General features: G+C 43.1%; 2 protein-coding genes across 2 annotated transcripts in view; one reads left to right on the top strand and one right to left on the bottom strand.

The window, feature by feature from the left end:
• The window catches only part of SYN2 (synapsin II), a 156359-nt gene that overhangs the window by 29353 nt on the left and 103748 nt on the right, over positions 1-23258 (bottom strand). The window contains exons 2-7 of the mRNA XM_016125408.2: positions 19778-19835; positions 18405-18496; positions 16045-16201; positions 12671-12760; positions 2612-2674; positions 2091-2233 (exon numbers count right to left, since the gene is read on the bottom strand). Coding sequence (XP_015980894.1) covers positions 2091-2233; positions 2612-2674; positions 12671-12760; positions 16045-16201; positions 18405-18496; positions 19778-19835 — 603 coding nt within the window. The remainder of the gene's footprint in view (positions 1-2090; positions 2234-2611; positions 2675-12670; positions 12761-16044; positions 16202-18404; positions 18497-19777; positions 19836-23258) is intronic.
• Positions 4515-13269, top strand: TIMP4 (TIMP metallopeptidase inhibitor 4). Its single transcript, XM_016125409.2, has 5 exons — positions 4515-5177; positions 6349-6446; positions 6875-6989; positions 9237-9361; positions 10006-13269. The coding sequence occupies exons 1-5, from the start codon at positions 5039-5041 to the stop codon at positions 10201-10203; spliced, it is 675 nt and encodes a 224-aa protein (XP_015980895.1). The 5' UTR covers positions 4515-5038; the 3' UTR covers positions 10204-13269.

Here is a 23258-nt window from a genome sequence, read left to right as displayed (position 1 = left end):
GGCGTTTTACAGATGTCTCCCTGTGACAAGGCTGGGCTCCTCAAGGACAAAGGCAGAGAGTCACTCACTTCCATGTCCCTAGCACAGTGCCATGGTACATAACAGGGTTCTCAGAAACTTTGACTGAGCAATAATAATGTCTTTTATATTTCACATCTTTCTCTAACAACAGGATACAGAACACAGATCCATACAGACTACCTGGAGCATGTGGGAGCACAGGGGACATGGAGAAGCCACTCAGTGACAGCTCAACTGCCTCTCAGGACTCGTAGGACTTCTAATCTCCACGGATGGACCCACATTATTGCCTAAAAAGAGTGCAGCAGGAACAGCACACTCTTTCCACCAAATGTGGCTGCCTCTGGGTGTCTAGAGTGAGAGCTAGGGGAGAAGGAAAGGATCTCAAACTTTATCTTGGCTATTGCCAAGCCAATTCCTTATTCTGAGAGCAAGGGGAGAGCCAAAAGTTTGGGGAAGAGAAGCTAAGTGTACCTAAACATTCTCCCTAATAACTGGCTGTCCCTTGCAAATAAAAAAATAAGTAAATGTTTTTCTAAAGCTGATCACCCACCCTTAATCAATTTTGGGGGATTGTCTTATGTTTCGTTTAAATTGCTTTCAGAAACCCTAACTCTTAAAAATGTGATGTCTCCTTTTTAAGAATTGAAACACTCTCTCCCCATCATCAAAAAATGTGATATCTCCTTTTTAAGAATTGAGACACTCTTTCCCCATCATTTTGTGTTTATTTAGGGATTTTAAAATTAAAGGAGAGGAAATCTGCTTTTCTAGGTGCCTGAACATATTGATTTTTCTGCTTCTTTTAGGTAGTTTTTATAATGGTCTTTTCAATTATCCTGTCTTACATTGTGCATAATTTTAAAGCAAGCCTATATTTTTTTCTGAAGCAGAAAGACTATAAATAAAAAATTACAAACTTTTAAAATGTAGGAGTCTAGTTGATAAAGGCAAAAAAGATCCTATGCCTCAGTTTTCCACAAGAGCTGTTCCATGAATACTTATTGGGTGCCTACTGCGTGCCTGCTGCTGCACAAGGTAGTGGACTGCAGAGCTGACCCTATCATTTGTGCCCAAAGAGCTTAGAGGAGATACGAACTCATCTGTATGAAAAGAGCTAAGCTAGAGGTGTATGAAGGGTTCTGAGAAGGGAGTGCAGGGAGGGGCTCCTAACTCACTCCAGGGGTGAGGAGTGGAAACACTAAAAAGGGGATGAAGGAAGCAAAATGAAAACAGATGGGTAGGGAAAGAGAGGCTGCTCAACCTTCAAGTCTGCTGTGTCCTGAGTGGCAAAGATCAAATTCATATATTATAATGTTCTCTCTTTGTAAAAAATAAATAAATGGAGGTTAATATTTCCAAAACTGGAATCGTAATCCATTAGCCTTCTTAAATATATTATGGAAGATCAAGTAGTCTTGAAATCTTTTCTTTTTCTAAATTATAATGGAAGAAATCTTTAGCTTTCCATTCTGGCAAATGAACACAGTTCATAACTATTGGGCTTTTAATGCTCTGTAGTGTTTTTAGGGCTATATATTTACATCGGGAGTTTCTTAACTTTTTCTGTGATCTGGTAGCCTGGTTAAGCATACAGACTCCTTTCACAATATAAAATATATAAGATGTGTACATGTATAAAGTATATAGGATAACAAAGGAACTCAATTATTTAAAGTAATTATCAAAATAGTAAGTAAATCAGTAATTAGTAAAAAAGTGTTTCTTTTTAAAAAGTCCGATTACTTTTAGTGACAAAATAACACATGTTGTGGCTACTGCTACAGTCTGTTGCCTTTGTTCATAACTGAGGAGAATGCCAAATTTCACTTAAAGGCTAGTGAAAATAAATATTAATTTTATTTCTCATTTTAGTTCATGGACCCCCCACTCTTGCTTGAAAAGAACCCAGGCTAAGATACTCTGATTTGAATGGCACCATCTCTGTTCTCTGCCTTGTGGGTCGAGATGAGGTTAAACCAAGAGTTGGCTGCTATCTGAAGGCTCAAATTCTCTACTGGGCTGAGAAGAAAGTTAAGAGTGTCTACTGGGACACCACCCCCACTCACATGTAAGCCTTGTAGTTGTTGCCTATCTTCTGGACCCGGATGTCATACTTGGCATCAATGAAAGGCTCTGCCGTGGCATAGGTCTGGGTGAGGGCCACCACGCTAGCAATGTCCTGGAAGTCATAGTGATTTTCCACCTTGACCTAATAATGTTGGAGCAGGGTAGAGAGGGAGAAAATGAGACATACATATAAATATGCTGAGAGTTACAAGAGCCCTGAGCCTCCAAACCCATCAAGATGTTTCCTATCCAGATGCCAACCTCGGTACCACATCTACCTAGGAGAAACCTTCTCTCTAGTTTCTCCTCCCAGGGCTCAGGAGCCACACTTGCTACAAAGAGCCCAAGGGACCAAGCAGGTGGCCTGTTTGGGTAACATTAATGGCTTCAGAGAAGCCAAATCATCTTCTCCTTGGAAAGAATTCATCAGTAACAGAGGTGGGAAAATAGTCCATAACTGGGCTCTGTGAAAAGTGCATTTCTTGGCTTCAATCCCTAAGCACAGCTGGCTGAGCCTTACCTTGCCCATGCCCGAGTGAGCATGGCCAATCTTCACCACCACAGGGAATGTGGGCAGTGTTAGCTGAAAGCAGAGGAGAAAGGAATGAATTGGTTAGACCATGCTTATCTCTCTGCAGAATCTTACAAATATTTTTCTTGGGAACACCCTTGGAAGGCCCCTTTAAAGAACTAGTCCAACCTACTTGCTCTACAAATTAAAAAACTGTGGCCCATAGAATGACAGTGACTTGCCTAAGATCACAGCATGTTAGTTGCAGGGCTATAATACCTGGCTCTCCTACTTGGTACTCTCTACATCTTTAAAATGTATTGTTTCAATCTTCTCTGCATTAAACGAACCCCCATGCAGGACTGGTCCCTAGCCAAAGAGAATGTGAAGAATATATCTTTGAAAATGTGAATTTTACTGTATGAAAATTGTACCATTGTAAACCACATTTACAAAAGGAATATATCTTGGAATCTTAATGTCCCTTTTGTATGTACCTCTTAGTACCTTGCCCTCCCTTTTCAAAGGTCCAGCTTTCCTATTCTGAACCTGTCTTTTCTCCATCTTTCCCAGTTTCTTCATTGCTCACCAACACTCCAAACTCACCACCAAACACAGCTCAGTATGCTGAGACCTATTTCTTCCTTGCTTAAGGTTTGGAAGAGAGCTGACATAAAAATTCAACACATTTCTCATTTGAAAGAGATCCTTAAGAGAATAAACTCTATCTTGAGGTGGTATTATATAAAAACTTAAAAGAAGACTACTACCCTCCAAAAGCAGGAATTCAAGCTGTTAAAAAATGATGGTGAACGAAGTAATATGGTGGAGTGGAAGGAGCACTAAACTGGACATCAGAAGACTTGCATTCTAGTCCTCTCTGCCACAAACTTTCTGCAAGTCACATCACTTCACCGAGCCTTGGTCTTCACACATGCCAAATGAAGAGACTGGACTAGACACTGTTGAAGATCCTGTCTAATAATACATTAGACTCTATATTGGTCTGAGTATTGTGTGCTGAACCAACCCAGACACCAAACCTCATCTTTGTCAGGCTCAGCTCTCTTTCAATTTCTTTCTTTTCAAATATCATTACCACATCGAAATGAAAAGATGCCTTTTAAAGAAAATAACGTTGACTGATGAAAAGTCAGATTCTCATGTGACTAGATACTGGGAGTACCTGACCTGAGGATTTCAGTATTCCTGGCTGAGGCCACCTGATGCTGGGGCAAAGAGCTTCGAAGGGACTTGGAAATCATGTAGTTCAACCCTTTTTTATGGAGAATAAAGTGAGGCCCAGTGAGGCAAAGGTTGCAAAGCTACCTAGTGATAGAATCAGAACCTAGCCTCCTACCTTCTAGTCCAGCACTATGTAGCATGATCCTACTACAATAATCCTGTGAATCTCTTTGTATTTGGAGCCTTGGAGCACTATAGTTTGGCAAACGGAGTGGACAAGGCTCTGGTCGCACTACTCCAAGTGCCTTGGTTCTTTGTTTTCTAAGCTGCCCCACCTTATATAACAAGACATAGTCTCTCTGGTGAATAGTGACATGAGATAGCAATCAATGTAACCTAGGGTTCGAAGAGAGCTTTGAGGTCCCAGGTCTGCCCTAGCTGATGAGATAATATGTGCTTTGAGCTCCCACCAAGAGCATTGTCCTCAGCCATCTGCAGTCTTCGGCTCTGGGTATGCGAAAGGGTTTCTAAAGCAAGGGCTGCTTTCTCTGACATCTCCCCACCCCACCCCCTAAGCCCCCACCACCCCGCCTCACTCCCCAGCCAACAGAGCCAAGACACACACGCACCCCCCTACTTTCTGTGTCCTATTCCATTACTGTTTACTGTTGCTTTGGAGCCTCCTTAAATAGGGCATTGAAAACACTTCCTGCAGCTGAAAGAAGCCCTGGGTAGCTTGTCTTATTCCCAGTGTGCAGCTCAGCAAGGGGTCCGTCCTTTTCTGTCACTGTATCTTTTGCCTGTTGTAATTCTGTCTGCCTCTGCCTGTCTCACTCTGCTTGTGCCTCTCCTCACTCCTGTTCCTGAGGCTTGAATCACAGTCCCTCTGTCTTTTTGCCTCAAGCATTTGTCTTTGTGGCTCTTCTTTTTGACATGACCACCATCCCCTCTCCCAGCGCCATCCCTCCACTTTTGGGAGGCTTAATTGCCCTAACAGGGAAATAGAGGCTAGAGGCCTCTCTCATGGCTTTCTTCTTCATCTTAATGAGCCTGCCGTTCAGGAGGGCCGTGGTCCCGCAGCCGCAGCCGCAGATGGCCTACAGCCAAAGGAGGGCGGAGCCCATCCGGGTGGGATTGGCCCTAGGTCTACCTCATAAAGCCAAGGGCGAGGGGCGGCATGTTCTGAAGGAGCGCTGGAGGGGCTGTTTGTTCCTACAGACCCCACTGTCTTAGTCGGGGCTCTGCAGTGTCATGCTCCACAGCCCCCGGACCATGCCGAGCTGGGCACTGTTGCTGCGGCTGCTGGCACTGCTGCGGCCGCCGGGACTGAGCGAGGCATGCACCTGCGCTCCCGCGCACCCCCAGCAGCACTTCTGCTACTCAGCGCTTGGTGAGTCTACAGGCCTGGGAAGTCCACAGCGGGGGGTGGTTCTGTGGAATTGGTATGGGCCCAGCTGTAGACCCGGAGGGAAAAGGAGGTGCTCATATCCCGCACCAGTTGCTTCCTGTTGGGGCTGGTGGGTCAGGCAGGACAGGCACCATAGCAACCTTGCAAGCACAGAGCCTGGCTGATTTGCAAGGGGCCTCCACAGTGACCCCCCCCCACCCCGAAACACACACACACACACACACACACACACACCTGCCTACTGTAATTAAAGAGTGTCAGTGAACAAGTCACTGGAACTATGCAGTGATTATTGTAACTACTGGATTGGGGAGGAGGAAGCCAGGGGCCAGGGAGTCGGGCTTTCATTATAAACAGCTCTCTGTGTCCAAGCCTATAATTGAGGTTTCCACCTTGTGCCCACCCCAACACACATCTTTTGCCCCTTCTCTTCTGTCTGCCTGGACTGCCCCTTCACCTACCTTTAAATCCCTGGCAAACTCCTATCCATCCTTCCGGGTCTTATTCAGGTACCTCCTCTCCGAAGGCTTCCTGACTCCTTGATGCTGCCACAGCATCTCTAACACCTTAGTGCTCCTGCTGTGCTGTTGTTCTTCGTGAGTGTGTTCTCCATTAGACCAACAGTTATGCAGGATGGGGACCTTTGCTTAATCATGTTTATGGGCTCAGTACCTAGTATTAGGCCAGGCACAGAGGAAAAACTTCACAAACAGTTTTTGATTAATGCCCAAATGGCAAGAGATGAACTATCTCTGTGCAGGGTCAGATCATTTATTAATTCAATAAACATTTACTAATATAAATGCTGGGCAGGCTCTGTTTTAGGCCTTGGGCTATATCAGTAGATGACAGCACAATGACTGCCCTCCAGGGGCTCCTCCCCCCTCCTTTATCAAGCCGCCTATCTCTACTCTCCGGCACCCTGGTCTAAGGAGAACTGGACTCTAAAAACTAGCACGTAGAATGTAGAGACTGTAGGACCTAATAGGCCTGACTGCATAGGAGGGGTTTCTAGGTCCTCACTCTCTCACATCATTCTCACAACCCAACAAGACCTAAACTCAGAATTCTCCAAGGGTCCCAGGTCATCCAGATCCCAGATGGACTGCTCCCATAGGTTACTGAAGGTTCCCTTTTTTTGCTTCCTATGCAGCCATCCGGGCCAAAGTCTCCAGTGAGAAGGTAGTTCCTGCCAGTGCAGACCCAGCTGACACTCAAAAACTGATCCGGTATGAAATCAAACAGATAAAGGTACATGGGGACAGGACAGGGCTTTTACCCTCTGCGCTGTTGGGAAGAATGCGGGTCTGTGTTCTGGGAGGAGTAGGGCTGGTATATCAGGCACTCCATTTCAGTGATCCAGGGGTATAGATGCCGAAATGGAAGTGGATGACATGTTGGGAGCCAGGCTCAAATCATCCGAGTGACAGTGCAGGACAGAACTTCAGTGTCCCTCTCGTCTTATAGCTGCCTATGCAGGGGGCTACTAGAGGTAACTCCCCTCACTGGAGTAAACCAAGGTTCAGATTTTTTAAAAGAGAGAAATGATCCAGTTGGGCTATCTGTACACCAAATCCTAGACTTTTGTTTAATTTTTTTAGATTGAGAAATGAGTTTTTCCTGTTAAGAATAACATTTACTCACTGACCCAATATTATTTTTTTGTAATTGCCTTTCAGATGTTTAAAGGATTTGAGAAGGTCAAGGATGTTCAGTATATCTATACCCCTTTTGATTCTTCCCTCTGTGGTGTGAAACTAGAAGCAAATAGCCAGAAGCAGTATCTCTTGACTGGTAAGTTAAAGAGCAGCAAGTGGCCCAAGAGTTTCTGTCCTAAGAAGGCAGCCAAGGAGGAGCCAGGGCTGTCACTGGGCAGCAAACTGACCCAGGTGATATTTTCTTGGGTATAAAATAGAGCTGTGTTACTAAGAGGCAGCCTCTAAATGGGGAGGAGCCTTGCATTGGTAATCTCTCTTTCAATGCAAGAGTCCTCATTATAGCAATGTTGGCCATTGCTTCACTACTTTAAGGACAGGTTGCTCTCCCAGTATAGGGTGGCTGGGTTCCATTTTCAAACAGCTTTAATTGGCATAAGATTATTAGTATCTTGAGCCAAAATCTGCCCCTCTGAAACTGCCCCTTGTGGATTCGGCTCTGTCCCCTGCTCTATGATGAACCCTCAGAGGCCTGAGAACAACAGTTAACTCCATTTCTGCTGGCCATGGTTCCTAGTCCACTTTCTATTCTGGCAACCTTCTCCAATGGGATAGAGCCTGTCCCCATCTCTTCCCTAGCACGAGATCCTGAACGCTACAGGAGAGGTGTTAGTTTCACAGAGTAAAGAATTGTGTGTGCGTAATCCCCACCCCCAACACGTACATTATAGTTACTGTAGTATATGATGGCATTAGCTTTAGACAACCACATCAGGTCACACTCTTGACTCATAGTGAGCCTTTGTGGCTAACTCACACCCCAGGCCTATTCTGGGGATACAATAAAGCATAAGCCCTAAAAGAGACTTGAGTGTAACATGGTTCTGTCTCCACGAACTTGGGCTTAGGCAGGTCTCCTCCATACTGAGCTGATTGAGATAGAACAGTTAAAGAACAACACAAGAATATGACTCCATAAGTGAATGAATACAATACTATATTATTTCGTAGTTCAGAGAAGAAGGTATTTGTGTAGTCATAAACAATTAGGGAAGCTTCACTTTGTAAGCAGATCTATATTAGCCCTGAAGGATGAAAAATACTTAGAAAGGTGATGGAAAAAGAAAAACATAGCAGATGGAGAGACGAGGAGGAGAAATTCCAGTATCTGCTCATCCATTCAACAATGAATGGACACCTACTTGCTGCCAGGCCTTGGCTAAGAGAGTGGAGGCTCAGTAATAAGTCATAGTGCTCAAAAAGCTCAGAGTCCAGACTTGGCTCTTGAAAAGTCATAGGCATTGGAAGCCACATTGGTAGGGGCTTCCTGGCTCTAAGGATGTGGAATTGTGCTGCTCTGGAAGCCTCCGGATGGGAGAAGCAGAGGCAGAGCATACCACTGAGCCCTCCACGTCCCAGGACTAACAGATGAGGCCACTTCCTTCCTAAGCACCTACCCTCTGTGTGCCTAGCCCTCTACTAGCACTGGGAGGCATCAGGGAAACTCTGACATATCTCTTTGAGGCCCAACATGAGCATCATCTCTCCTAAGACACCTTCCTTGCTCCTACCCCTTCCACAGACAGAGATAATTGTGCTTTCCTTTGTTCTTATACTACACATTGTATATAATCACACAACAGTGTGATTTTTGCCTACTTATCTGTCTGACCTACTAGTTTAAGCTCCATGAGGGCAAAAATCCTGCCATATTTGTTTCTGTATTCCTGGTACTAGGTCTAGTAGTTGCCCAGTAAATAAATGATTGAGCAACCAAAGTTCAAAGAAATGTGGGCTACATGGTCGGGGATGGCTTTGAAGATTAGGTGGTACTGAAAAGTGTCTTTGGAAGATAGGAAAGAGTTTGGAAAGTAAAGGAGGGCAACTTTCTTATGGGGAAGGGGAAAGACTTATTAAGATAGGTACGCGTAGATATTTGGGAAGGGTAGGAAAGGGGAAGGGACCTATTATTTATTGAGCATCCTCAATGAGCTGGGAACTTTTAAAATATTCATTTAATTCTGACAATAACCATATTATTCTTATCTTCCACTTGAGAAGTTACATGACTTTCTTAAGGTCACACAACTAGTAAATAATAGAAAAGAAGGGAGTTCCACCAATACTCTGACTTTAAAGCCCATGTTCTTCTCTCTGCACCATGCTAAAGGAAACGACTTGCATCCCACAACTCTTCTCTGTACAAATGTAATCTTTAATATGAAGATTATAGAGGGTTTTCTGGTTCCTTCATTGAGCCTTATGTTACCAGTGCCACCTAAAAGTCATTGAAAAGGCTTCAACTCTGAGCTCTTCAAGGAATTGAGCTCCTGGAGCTTCACAAGCAGATTCCTCATGCTAGGTTCTCCTCCATCTCCCCTTGAAGGTCAGGTCCTCAGTGATGGCAAAGTCTTCATCCATTTGTGTAACTACATTGAGCCCTGGGAGAACCTATCCTTTTTGCAGAGAGAAAGTCTGAATCACCACTACCACCTGAACTGTGGCTGCCAAGTAAGAGATGTCCATTTACAAGGTCTTTTGCGGGTGGGGAAGGGTCTTGAAGCTTGTAGCCTCACCCTTCATGTATTCTTTCCTTCATGCGTGCATTTATTCACTTACTAGAGTATACTTGAGATCTACTGTGGATCAGGCACTGTATGAAGTTGCGAATGGGAAAGCAAGATGGTCCATAGTCCCTGATTGCAAAGCACTTACATTTTGGCAGGGAAGGTAGCCATCATATAAGGCAAACTGAGGCAATATAGCTACCGTTTAAAGAGAGGCTACTCTTTGCCAAGCCCTGTAATGGTCAATTTATTTAAAATATTTTAATCTAGTCTTTATAACAAACGTATGAAGAATTAGGATTTCGATTTTAAGGTGAAGAAATTAATGCACTAGGAAGTAAAGTAACTTGCTCAAGGTCAGTGGCAGAATAAGGACCCTCAGGTTTGTCTGACTCCAGAGATGCCATTAGAGAGGCAATACTGTATGTGGGGAACACGGGGAAGGAGAAAGTGGGAATTTTGGAAACTAGAAAGGCTTCATATGACAGGGGCATTTGAGTGAGACTGTAAGAATATGTAAGAGTCTGAAAGGCAATAAAAGAAAAAGGACACCTTACTCACTTTGATGTTGTGTGGCTATGACTCTAGATCACCACCTGCTATACAGTGCCCTGTACCATCTCGGCCCCCAATGAGTGCCTCTGGACAGACTGGCTATTGGAACGGAAGCTTTATGGGGACCAGGCCCAGCATTCTGTCTGCATGAAGAATGTTGATGGCACCTGCAGCTGGTACCAGGGACACCTGACCATCAGGAAGGAATATGTCGACATCATTCAGCCCTAGTGCCGACCAGTGACCACCACATTCTTTTGGGAGTCCTGAAGACCAACCCAGTTCTCCTTCTTTGCAGAGTTCAGGCTGTCACCACCGGCCTCATCGTTGCCAGCCAATGGGAAATACCAAATGGAGGGCATTAGAGCAGGGATGGGGCATGTTACAGCTTGTGTCTTCGACCCCTGCCCAGAACCTGTCAAATGCTAGGGAAAGCAGCATGACATTTCTATCCTCCCCTCAGCCCTTCTCCCCTGCCTCCTAAACCCTTTTAGTCTGGCCAGTACTTGTTACTGAAAGTTTTGATTCTGGCTTAGTTTGTTTTCCAGAGCTGAACTCTTCCCTTTTCTCCCTAGGAAAATATGTTTTCTCTTACCTTAATTGATCTGATGGGAGAAGTAGTGAATGTTATAAATGTGAGAAGGGGTAGCCTTCTGATGTGCAATACAAGAAGGCAGGCTGACAGTTATCATAACAGGCTGACTTGCAAAAAGTGAAAAGAACACCATATGTGGCTGTATATCCTCTACTGAGCAGTCCCCAACCTTTTCGGTACCAGAAACCAGTGCTCCTATGAAAATCTAATACCTCATGATCTAATACCTGACCTGATCCTTTGAATACCTAATGCCTGAGGTGGAGCTAAGGCAGTGATGTTAGTGCTGGGGAACAGCTGCAAACACAGATGAAGCTTTGCTAGCTCGCCTGCTGCTTACCTCCTACTGGGCCCGATACTGGTCTGGGCCCAGGGTTTGAGGTTCCCTGCTCTACTGAAATCTCAACTCATCCTAATTTTCTCATATACTTTCATCTGTTTGGGGACGTGACTTACATGGCCATGGAGTCACTCAGTATGAGACCTACAATAACCTAAACTCCCTCCACACCTTGTAATCCCCATGATACCATTTCTGGCAGATGGTCTTGCAAAGTTAGCACACTTCTTTGGACAAGAATAGACTTAGGTATTATCTCTCCAAGTGAACTAACTTTAATGCTCTTAACTGATGTCCATAGGCTTCTCTGCTGTTTCTTTTAGAAATTCTCTACTGATTAGTAATGTCTTCATTCCAACTTTAGAACATTTTTAAAGCCAAAAAGCCTTTCTCTTATAGAGCTGAAATTTCCCTTTAATTTTTGACACCTCAGAGATATCTTAGGAGGTCTTCACTTGAGGGCAAATTTCAAGATAGAGGCCAGAAGAAAAATAACACAAGGCCCCTGTGGGAAAAGGATGGTAGATGGGGAGTATACTTTGCAATTTTTAAAAAATTTTTTGGTGGTTATCCCTGTTAGATATTACAATAGGAAAAATCCAACTTTGCTCTTCATCCTCTGTTAAACTCAGTCCCCTCGCCACTGTGTGTTGGACTCCTGGAGAATGCCAAACACAGACCCCTTAGGGTTCCTCATCCTCTGCAAGGCTTCCTGGCTTGCCCTGAAAGGGAAAGCCCTGATGTTGGTCTCAAGGATTTATTTAGGACAAGGACTTAAAGTTCCAGAGCCTCTCCCTGAGGAAGCTCTGACAAAGATGAAGGAGGTAGTTCTTTTCAAAGCCCAAGGTCATTGTTATTCATCTTCTACATGTTGTTTACTGATAAGCAGGGCCATGCACAATATACCAGAAGTTTCTTGATTCACAGAAATGGTGCAAGTGGAGATCCTTTCTGGGGAAGGGAGTGGAAGGGAAACAGACATAATTTCCACTCCGAAGTACACCTGGAATGCTAGGGCAGAAGGTCTCAATCAGTGAGTTAAACAGGAGCACCAACTGACCATGAAGCCCTGGGGCAGAGAATGCGGGGACAGAGAGGGAGAGAGCTCGAGGTCTCCTTGAAGGAAACATTAGCAACAGCCTCTGCACCAACCAACCATGCTATCTCTCTGCTCCTTCTGATATCCTCGGATTGTTTCAGAGAAGGCATAGTGTTAACCCAATCTTATTGAAATCTTGACAAAACCAAAGCAATAGAAGGACCTGGTGATAACAAAAACAACACCTTATATCTGAGGAGCACTTCACACTTTTCCAGAAGGCTATTACTTATAGAATCTCACTTAAAATTTTGTAAGTACCAAATTAGATATCTTGGTCAGTAATAATTATGCTCATTTACCTTTCCAATTGGGAAAGTACTCATAGTGAGGGAATGTAACTAGTCAAATGACATGTGGCAGGGCCAGGGCTAGAACCCTAAATAGTGGGATCTTCTGGTTGCCTATCTATAGGTTTACTCCTTTCTCAGCTTGATAAACTGGCTTGTTTCTGCTCTTCTGTATTTTGTCTCCAGATTTTGAAGACAAAGGGCTATCAGCTAAAATCCAGCCACTCTGGCCCCACGAAGCAGGTCCACAGTTCAACCCCAACAAAATCTCTGGGGCGAAATGCCGAGGCCCTCTTCAGAGCCCCCATAGTCACATGTGACTAAGCTCAGAGTAGAAATAGCAGAGAGACTAAAGTCTCTGCTCAATCACCTACCATCTCTTTGTGGTTGGGGTAGTATGTCTGCTCAATGAGTGGGAACTTTTCTCCTCCCAGTGTCTTGTAGATGGTGACCAGCTGGGCAAACTGCAAAAGAGAAGCAAATGTTTCAGCTTATCTAGATAACTTATGGAACCGACAAACAAAACAACAATCAAATATTTATTGATCATTTGCTCTGTTGAGAGCTTTGTGCAAAGCTTTGTGCAAAGCGCTTTGAGGATATAAAAGAGGTGAATGACTCCTATCCTCAAGAAACATATTCTTTAGTTGGGGAAAGGTGAGAGTGAGCTAACATTCATTCAGTACCTACTCAATTTTAATATTTCACTCAATCATATTAAACTGAGGAACTAGGTACTTTATCATCTTCATTTTATATATGAGAATCAGAGAGGGTAGGGAAGTTACCTAAAGTAACAGAACTGCAAAGAGGTGAAGCTGGGATTGCAATTTGGGTCTCTAATTCTAAACATCTACATCTCTCAAGCTGGCAAGTGATGAAACTGGATAGGTAACATGGGGCCTAGTCTTGGAATTTCAAATACCAGGCAAAGGAATGGTATTTCCTATAGGTAGTATGAAGTCATCAGAGTTTGAGCAGTGGGCGGGGGGGGCGGGGCGGGGGGGTGGGGAGTCATGAAGGAAGCAGGAAGGTTTTGATGGTCATGGTATATAGAATAGACAGACTCAATCTTTCTGGGTCTTACTACTCATCTAAGAACTGAACTCAGCTAGACTCTTCACCTATGAGAAAGCAGAACAGCTCCATGAGGGAGAGGTGAAATACACACAATTATAGTGTCAGGGTTGAAAGGCCTTTGGCAAACATCTAGCACCCCTACTTCACTCCCTTACATTTTATAAGTGAAGAAACTGAAGCCCAGAGAGGTCATTTGCCCCAAATCATACAGTAGTTGAGTCAGGTTCATAGCCTGGCCCCTTTATTCCCATTCCTTAACTCTTCCTATTTAAGCAGCTGCCTTTCAGTTTCTACAGAGACCATGCTCTTCACACAGAAAACACAGAGGACTTTCCTGCTCAATCCATTCACACACATTCCCACACACTCATCCCCAGTGCGCTGACAGAAGCAGTAATCCAGCATCTTCACCTTAGTGTTGTTTTTACAGTGTAACCCAGTATCTGGAACTGCTAGAAGGAAAAGTTGCCCGATCAAACCTGCCTTCCATTTATCAGAGAAAGGAAAGCTAGAACATTTTTCAACATCCCAGGTCCTATTCTATAATGGATGTTGGCACATGAGCCAGTGAGGAAGATAGGGGTGGAGCTATAAAAACTCAGGACTTGATTGCTAGAAAACTGGAGTCTTCTGATTCTTATTCTCCCTTTAACTTGCTAGGTATCCTTTGGCAAATGATTTCTTTTCTCTAGCCCTCATTTTCTTCATATGTAAAATGAGAGGATTGAATAAGATTGGCCCTTAAACTTTTTACCATTTTTTATTATATCTCCTCCCAAACTCCATTATCAAATGGCAGTTCAAGTCATCATCTGTTGTGGTCCTTCTGTGGGCAAAGATAGAATTTTGTTATTGTTTTTAAAATATGGGAAAATATTGGAATTTCTGGGTCACTTTGCTTAGTGACACATAGTTGATGACTTCAATTCTCTAATGCCTCCACTAGGACTGAAAATATGATTCACAGACTCTCAAGCCCCTAATATTTCATTATTGAAAGAGACTTTAGAGACCTCTGGACAAAACACCTTATTTTACAAATGAGGAGAATGAGGCTAGAGAGAAGCAAAGGAAGGTAGGCTCCCAGATCATGCCTGGAGTTGGGGACAGCTACCAGGTCTCTTTTTGCCAGTGCATTCTACATTGTCCTTGCCATTCTATGGTTCTTGAACTTGCTTTGACTATCAAGACCAGACACTCATACTTTTCCTGCCTTGCCTGATTCTCTCCGCCCCTTCATCTGACCTTTAAATCCTGCCTGGCCACTTCAGCTTGGCCAACTCCTACTCTGCCTCTGGATGCCTGCCTGAGCTCCCAAGACTCTTCAGCATGCCCAGCCAGCTCTGCCTACAACCTCTGTCCTGCTGCAGCCCACGCCCTGGCATGGCACCAAGGCATGTGGGTCCCTATCTTCCCAGCACATAGGATTGTTACACAGACACGACACTGATGCCAGGAAGGCCCACGGCAGACTCTCAGAGTCCTGGGACAGCCAAGATTAAAATGGTAGCCAGTTCCCAGGCATTAGTTGGGCCCCTAGGAGCTTACCCTACCCTCTTCCACCTTATCTCTAGCAGTCCTTGTCTGTTCTAGGTATTGGGTTTGGCATCTAACCCTTGCTTCCTTGGACACTTAGATTAAGTCACAGGCACACAGTCACCAATTAAGCAAATGTAATATCTGATAAGGGTTATTTACTTAGATAAAAGGATGGATTTGGGATCTGGGGGTGATATTGGCAACAAATAGGAAGATAATGTTCATTATAACCATTTATCCAATGAATCAGGAAAGATTTTGGAAGAAATGGGATTTCAAGATCAGTCTGAATTTAATAAATTATCCTCATCCCTCCTAGAAATAAAATGCTTAATTCAACCCTAGTGTATCTGTCTCTAACAAACCCAGAAAGAGTGACAGGGTTTATTTGCAACAATATGGGATGATAACATTCTTGCTTTTCCTGGAATGCTATTTTCATTGATAGGTCCACTTCTACTTCCAAAATCACACTTTGCCTGCCATGATCAATTTATGAGATGGCAGATGTGCTCAAAGATACTGATGCAAAGTAGAGCCTTTTCCAACTGAGGCCTTTCCTCACATCCAAAGCACCCATGACAAGGAAATTTAGAAAACGGGAACCAAAGTTATCATTTCAGAGGTACCGCCTCCCCAAATAGTCACCAAATCTGTCCATTCCCATAAATTGTAGAGAATAATATATAAAATGCCATAGATGTGGCAGCTGCTTAGTGAAAATGAAGGGAGAACTTAAAGTCTGTCCAGGGAGCCCTGCTATTTTCTTGTGTTGTCAAAGGCAATGTGCTGCGACTGCGAATGGGTGAGAATGTGAACCCTCACCAGATCCCAGATCCCAGGAGGGACAAACCCCTAGGTGTAGGCTTTCTCATTTTCCCCTCCCTGGCACAGTTTTAAAACATAAAGCAGGGAACTAGTTTCTATAAGAGATCTGAAATACTAGGGTACTGTAATAACCAGCCTGGGAAACTGGTGGCAGTTTACAAAGAAACTGCAGCACAGAGAGGTTGTAGTTAGAGGATGATGAGTGATATTACCCAGAAAAAGCTGATAATAGAAAAACTTTGTGTGGCTATGAGAGACCTGGATCCAAAACTTTTACCCGGGGGAAGGGGACCTCACTCACCACCCATGGCTTGTCACAAAAGTTGTAAATGGATTCCAGTGAGTTGATGCTGGGAAGGCCTGCATACTGCATGCCAATGATCAGGTGACGGAAGTCCTCATTCTCCGCCATGCCGAACGCATGCTGCCGGATGAGCACAAAGTCTGGCCGGAAGGATCTGGTAAGAAGGTAGAGGCAAGTGTGCCATTAACTAGCACCTCAGGTCATACATACATCAGTTTGTCTCCCATTTCCAAAGCCCAAGACAGAGAAAGGAGTTTAGGAGCCACCTGGTTCAAGTCCTTCATTTTGTTATTATTTCTCTATGAATTAGAAATGAGGTATAATGGCACATCTCAAAGAAGATTTGAGAAACAGATTTCTGAAATGCCCTTATTCCTCTAGGTTAAGCACCTGTTTCTAAGGTACAAATGCCCTCAGGAGGGAAGAAAGCATTTTAGACACTCACACCTTAAGTGAACAAGAATTTCCCCTGTCACTATGGGACAGTATGAGAGCTGAAGCCCCTTGTGGCTCCAGAGTTGGTACACCAAGGGGGTCTCAGAGGACTCTGAAGACAACATGCTTGGCTGACTTGACCATTCTACCATGGATCTCTTATTTCAGTGTCCTGTTTTGACTCCTTAATGCTGCTACTTAAAATAGGCAATGCCTTCATCGGGCCCCCAAGAGAGCAAGTGTCCAGGCTGGCTGAGACCAGATGCCAGTCTTCCCAATGTTATTCTTCCAAAGCGGACACTAGGGAGAGGTGCAAATATTTTTTGCAGAACTGAGGTTGAGCAACAGCTACAGGAAGCACTGAGAGTACAGAATGTTCCCATGCATGGGAAGGCTCCCTGCGTTTCACCTCTAGCCAGCAAAGCTCCTAGCCACAGCTGCTCTACAGGACCAGGGCTCCTGTCTTCATGCCCTTACTCCTGAGGAAACCCATCTTCCCAAAGATTCTATTCTGTGGCAGCATCTACCCTTAAGGACTTGGCAGCTTCACCCCATATGCAATGACCTACCTGGTTCTTAGCCCAGGCACCTACCCAACCCCCACCTACAGCTCCAGTCCTGCCCAGACTCAAAGATCATTCTTTTAAAGTGAGAGTGGAAGGAGCTCTCCTCAGTCACTTAGGGAACTTAGCGTTAAGTCAGTATGGCATGTATTAGAGCTGCTCTGACCTCTCAGTTCTAGAAAACTGGCTCCGTCTGTATGCCTAAGATCAAACCTTATATACCAGTTATAGGAATAGAGCTCTAGAATCATGGACAGCTCTTGACTTCCTACACTGGTACCTGGAAGGGCCAGCTTTATTCTGGCCAGATGCATCCCAGGACCCTGTCACCACCTGCTGTGTGCATACATCCCTATGATTCACACTACCTGCTATTGGAGAAACTTATCATCTCTCTTGTATGATCTCCCTGAGCTTACTCCCTACCTGAATAGGGGCTTCTTTTTCTGTCCTCCTTAGTCACCAGAATGGATAAGCTCACACTTCCTGTTGTTAGGTTCCAGACACCTGAGTCTTGCCTTTCCTGTCATTGACCAAGTTCCTGTTGGATACTGGAGGCCTCAGTGTCAGGGTACTACAGATTTAGGTAGGGAAGAGAGTGAAGTGAAATACTTCCTAGAGCAAGACTCTGACATCTGAAAACCTGAAGTCAAACTGAACCCCTGAGAAGAATAATACTGTGGAAACCACTGTACTCCATCTGGAATTCTCATAAACTCCTTCACAGAATTGTTGCATCACGTTTGATCACGTCTATAAGTCACCCAGCACACTACCTGGCATGTAAGTGCTCTGTAATTGCAAATTTTCTTCCACCCACAATATCTCTTCTGACTGTAGGCTTTCTATCAGACTTATGAGTTCCCAGGGATAAAAAATATAAAAAGAACACAGGACTGGGATTTAATAGAATTCATACAGAACACAGGGCTCTGCTACCAATTCAGTGAATGAATCTAAGCAAATCAATGTAAAATAAAGGTTTAAATAGATCAGAAGTTTTCCATTAATTTCAAAGCAATGGAATCCTGTTTTCCAGGGGAGATATATGCAGAGATAAAAACATAGAGCTGCAGTGGTTGAGGTGGGGCGTAAGTCCTAGAACCCTTCTGACATGAATCCAGTTACCTCTAAGTAAGCTCTAAGTCCATGAAGCTTTTTCTACCATTGGACTAAGAGCTTCCTGAGGTAGGAGCTGATTTTCTCTGCGTTCCTCTACTACTTGTGCACAGTACACAGTACACATTAAGGTCTGTACACTACACAAGATCACTTTATCCCACTCCAACGCTTGGTTTTGAAACCACTCTGCAACTATGGAGACAATGACAGTAACCCTGAGGACAGAAAGGAACTTACCGGACAACTTTTGTGCCATTCCGGAGCACCTGCATATCCACAGCATAGGTCCCATCTGCATGGGCCACCAGGTTGAGCTCTGAAAATTCTGCCTGGAAAGTAATGGTAAGGATTAAGAGGGTAAATTTCATGTTATGTGTTTTTTTACTATGAAAAAAAAATAAAAATAACAGTAGGAGAATAAACTCACAGTCCTAACTTTGCTAAATTCTCCACATAGTAGCAGCAACAGCAGCAGTGGCAACATTCCTACCACAAAACATTTTATTTACAGTTTTCAAAGCATTCTCACAAACTGATCTGAACCAACTCTCATAGAAACTCTATGAGGCAGGAGGGACAGAGATAATTATCCCCATTTACCCAAAGAGCTGGTAAGTGACTTTTCCACACCCCCTTCCTCCCTTTACCCTCTTCCCCCACCAAAAAAAGCCTTGTTGGCAGTGACAGGAACAAAACTCAGGTCTTCGGACTCCCAGACCAGCATTCTTTGTGCTGCCTCTCTGAGAGCAGAAATATGAACCATGGCAAACATGCCCTTTATCGGTTTCCACATAAAAGCACTAGGTTTTAGTTTAGACTATTGAGTTTTGTTTCTACTCTGCCTCCAACTAGCTGTGTAAGATGTTAGGCAAGTTACTTGTCCTCTCTAGGGGGACAATTTCTCCCATATGTAAATGGGAAAAAATTTTAGCAACCCTGCCTATCAATTTAAGAACCAAATGCAATAATAGATAGGAAAGTCCTCTATAAATCACAGCACGCTGGGTAAGGAATGATGAGTAACTTCCATTATTACACAGAAAACATATGTATTATTTAAACTGGGCATCCCCGCTCTACCCAAATAGACCTAATTTCTATTTATCATGAAGCAAAGAATAAAGGAAGATAAATAATGAGACTTTCAGGACTTTGCTGCATTAAAACAAGGAGGTGTTCTTTTCTAAGTTCTCTCTGAAGTGTAGCCTCAGGCCCAGGGAAGGTACCTCTGAAGACCAGACGTGTGCCTACTCAGGAATACCATGCCACCAATAACTCAGAGGTGTGGCCAGGGTCCTGGGAAGACATTCCTTTAAGGTTCTCCTTAGCCTGAGAACCCTGCACAGCAAGAGTACCCTAAGTGCCACACTGTTTGCCTCTCTACAGACACCAGAACCATGAAAAGAAGTCATATATTGGAAGATGCAACCTTCAGGACCATGTCTCATAGAGAGGAAAGCCCTAGGGAAAGTGTGGGGTTGAGGAGATGGAGGGCCTGAAACCCAGTGACGAACACTGTACTCCACTTGGCAGAACTAGATGGTTTACTCTGGAATGTCAAGAGGGACTGGTGATGACACAGATGCAGCTCAGAGCGTTAGGCTGATTACCTGTTCCACTTTGATATCATAATCTCCAAGGACCTTTTTTCCCCGAAAGCACTTGGCCCTGGAAAAATAGAAACACACACACACACACACACACACACACACACACACACACACAAATTAGTTTGGTACAAGTGTTTAAGGTAAAAAATTCCCTATCGCAAAAGTGAACTTACAGTAGACAGAACCTCAGAATAAGTCAAGGGACCTGGGTTAGGGTTAATAACTCTACTGGTGGATCACCTCAACTGAGAGACTCAAGCAAACCACTTCCTTTCCTTTATGCCTAACTTACCGACCTATAAAATAAATCAAAGAGCACTCATAGTTTTTGTAATTTATGATAATATTCCTGGTCTTTTGGCTATCAAAGAAGTTTAGAAGTCAGACTCTCTTTAATGTTAATGCTGGTAAAGATTAAGTCAGTCATCTCTAGTTTATTTGCCCTCATCTGACATTTCACTCTGATTTTCTAGTTGGTTTTCACCTTCGGAATTTTACTTTTAAAGAAATTGATATTATTTTGCCTCTTATACCCATACTTCCAAAAGGGATTTTTAACAATTTGATTAAGTTAAATACATACCCCAAAAAACAAGGATAAAATGACAACCAATGAACGAGAGAGTTAATTTTACTAGAAAAGTAAAAGGAGGATGCCGAGGAAAGCTACTATAATTGAACACAAAACCTATCCTGTATTTCTGAGCAGTCAAAAAAAATGAGTCAAGCTATTTTCCAATATTTATTTTCTTTCCATTTTGTTATGAGTCTTGAAGAACCTCACATCAATGCATTAATGACTTTATAGTCTCTTATGAAGTAGACTGTGTTTATGTTTATATCTATATTCATTCCTACTTTGCCCTTAACCTATGTTCCCCGCCATAAGATTTTCTTATCTGCCCACTTAGGCCGTTTCTACATTTGTAAAAAGAGCTTTTCTTTCTACACTATACTGTTAGCTAGGTCAAGCTTACTTTCCTAAGTGCTTGAAACTTCAAATTAGCATGTTTCATTGGAAATTTTCTAGAAATCGCTCTCCAAAATAAAGGGATAAAACTAACATATTGGGCGTGGTGTTCCTGGAATTGTTGCTAGTTGCTTTCAAGAACAATTCCTTTAACCCTCTTAACTTATGAGATAGGGAGAAAGGTCTTCATTACTGAGATGAGGAAAGAAAGATTCAGAGGAGGAAAATGGTGTGTTCAATGTCATACAGCAAGTTAGTGACAAAGCTAGTATTCACATCCAAGTCTGAGTCCAGTCAGTGCCTTTGGCACTGCACAGCACTATCTCCCTCTGTTGATTCATCCTCTCCATCTTCGCTCCCACCATTACAAAACCTGACTTGTCATGTGTGCTGCGTTGCATGTCTCCCCATCCCCACCCCGTTTTCCTTCTTCCGCTCAAAAGGGACTTGTTGTGAGCACTAGTTCTACTACAAATACTTCCTACCCTGGTTCCTGTGAACTACCCAGGATAAGGCCAGGCTATTTCCTTTCCTCTCTGGGCTATGGAACAGTCCGTTCTAGGAAGTTGTCATTTGTCCTATCCAAGTCCCTGGCCACCCTCAAATTGCTCCTCAGAGGCACTGAGCCATCCTGGAGTTAAAGCACTGAAGTCCATCCCCCAACCTCTGCCCTAATTCCTTACTAAGCTACATCAGATTGCTTCCAGGACCCTGTTCAACATTCATAGCTCAGCAAGCCCCTTGGGCAAGAGGCCTGTAGCATATCCCGTCCCTCTGGCTACTATTCCATCTTATTTATGGGTTTAAATAATAGTCTACATATGACACTATCACTGCTTTGCAGATCTTGGACTCTGTAGGCCTTTGTCCATGACTATAAAAAAGGAGGAACTAGATTAAATGACACATGAGGTTCCTTTCTTGTATTAGTGAGGTGTGTCAACCTTGTTACCAGCTTTTCGGATGCTTCTTCCTACCTTCCTGTCTCAATATAGCTCTCCTTCTGTGAGGTAAGTCTCAGCGACATTAACAATAACTTATCATTCTGTACGCCTTGCATTTTCAAGGCACATTGCTTGCCTTACAACTCTGTGAAGTAGCCAGGACAGATACGGCTGTCCATTTGACCAATAGGGAAACTAAAACCCAGAACAGTTAAATAATATGCTCAAATCACAGAAAAGTTCATAAGAGTTAAACTTAGAACTAGGAGTTTATATCCAGGTATTGACATGCTGCCAAATTTTTTAATTCACTCATTTATTTTGTGGGTTTTAAGCATTAATATTTAAGTATATTTATAGATTCTGGCTAGGTTTATCTGCCACTTCCTGCACCTGCCCATTAACCAAGTTGGCTAATGATACTGTTTTCATGCCTTCTCCCCACCCCCATCTCTCCAATTATCTTAATGCATTTTCCTTAAGGTAATTTGTCCTGTTAGAAATCTTAGTCTATGTGTCCTGGCTCTGGGTCACTGACCTTTCTTGGCTGAGCCACAATCTTGGAGAAAGGGAGCCAAAATGGCAGGCACACGGCGCATAGAGCCTTACTCTGGAAAATGAGCGCATTCTCCCAGCTCCCAGTCTTTGAATGTTTTGGTTCCAGGTATTTTCATGAAACATTTTTTAGCTTACAAGCAAGATACAGAAGTACTTCCTGATACTAACAGAGCACTGTTAGGAAGCAGTATGCTAGTACCCAGAAAGATTATGGATCACAGAGATCTGGAATCATACAGCCTGGGTGGAACTCCGAGGTGTACCTTTTCCTGGCTGTGTGACCTTAGGCAAATGGCTTATATTTTTTTAAAAAAATAGTATGTCATATAGTAAACCAATTGATAGTAAACCAATCAATATATTTTCAAAAGTACATAAAAGGATAAAATGAAGAATAAGTTTCTCTTTTCCCATTCTTCTCTCATCACACATATTCCCCATTATCAGTTGCAAGCGTAGCCTTCCAATGTGGGGAAAATGTGTACATATATCTATATACATATTTGCTTGAAATATGTATATGGCATCACCCTGTGTAAACTCTTCTTTTTTTTTTGAACTTTGATCTTTACTGTACTTAAATATATATCTTAGTGATAATATGCTTTCAGCAAATAGTGATGGACCTCTTTCTTAATAGTTACATGAAATTCTACTTGAAGGTCATATAGTAATTTTAACAATATTTATTGGTGAGCATTTAGATTTCTAGTTTTTGGGTTGTTTAGCTATTACAAACAGTGCTACATATAAGAAGATATCCATATAATAAATAACTTATTTTCTCCAGTTTTACCAAGTTAAAATTGACAAATAAAATTGTATCTGTATAAGTGTACACCATGATTATTTGATATTCATATACTTTGTGAAGCGGGATTGCCACAATCAAGTAAATTAACACATCCATCACCTCACACAGTTACCAACTATTTGTGTGCGTGGTAAGAACGCTTATGATCTCAGCAAATTTCAAGTATACAATACATTATTAACGATAGTCACCATG

This window comes from Rousettus aegyptiacus, unplaced genomic scaffold, assembly GCF_014176215.1.
Source record: "Rousettus aegyptiacus isolate mRouAeg1 unplaced genomic scaffold, mRouAeg1.p scaffold_m13_p_4, whole genome shotgun sequence".
NCBI classification, from domain to species: domain Eukaryota; kingdom Metazoa; phylum Chordata; class Mammalia; order Chiroptera; family Pteropodidae; genus Rousettus; species Rousettus aegyptiacus.
Note: the sequence above shows the minus strand (reverse complement) of the source record. Positions and strands in the feature narration are given on the sequence as shown.

What these genes read in the sequence shown, in the direction of transcription:
- TIMP4 (XM_016125409.2), top strand. Translation starts at nt 5,039, where the DNA reads ATGCTCCACAGCCCCCGGACCATGCCGAGCTGGGCACTGTTGCTGCGG. An exon ending in CTTCTGCTACTCAGCGCTTG is followed by an intron (nt 5,178 to 6,348) that starts GTGAGTCTACAG and finishes CTTCCTATGCAG; the next exon opens with CCATCCGGGCCAAAGTCTCC. An exon ending in ACCTGAACTGTGGCTGCCAA is followed by an intron (nt 9,362 to 10,005) that starts GTAAGAGATGTC and finishes CTATGACTCTAG; the next exon opens with ATCACCACCTGCTATACAGT.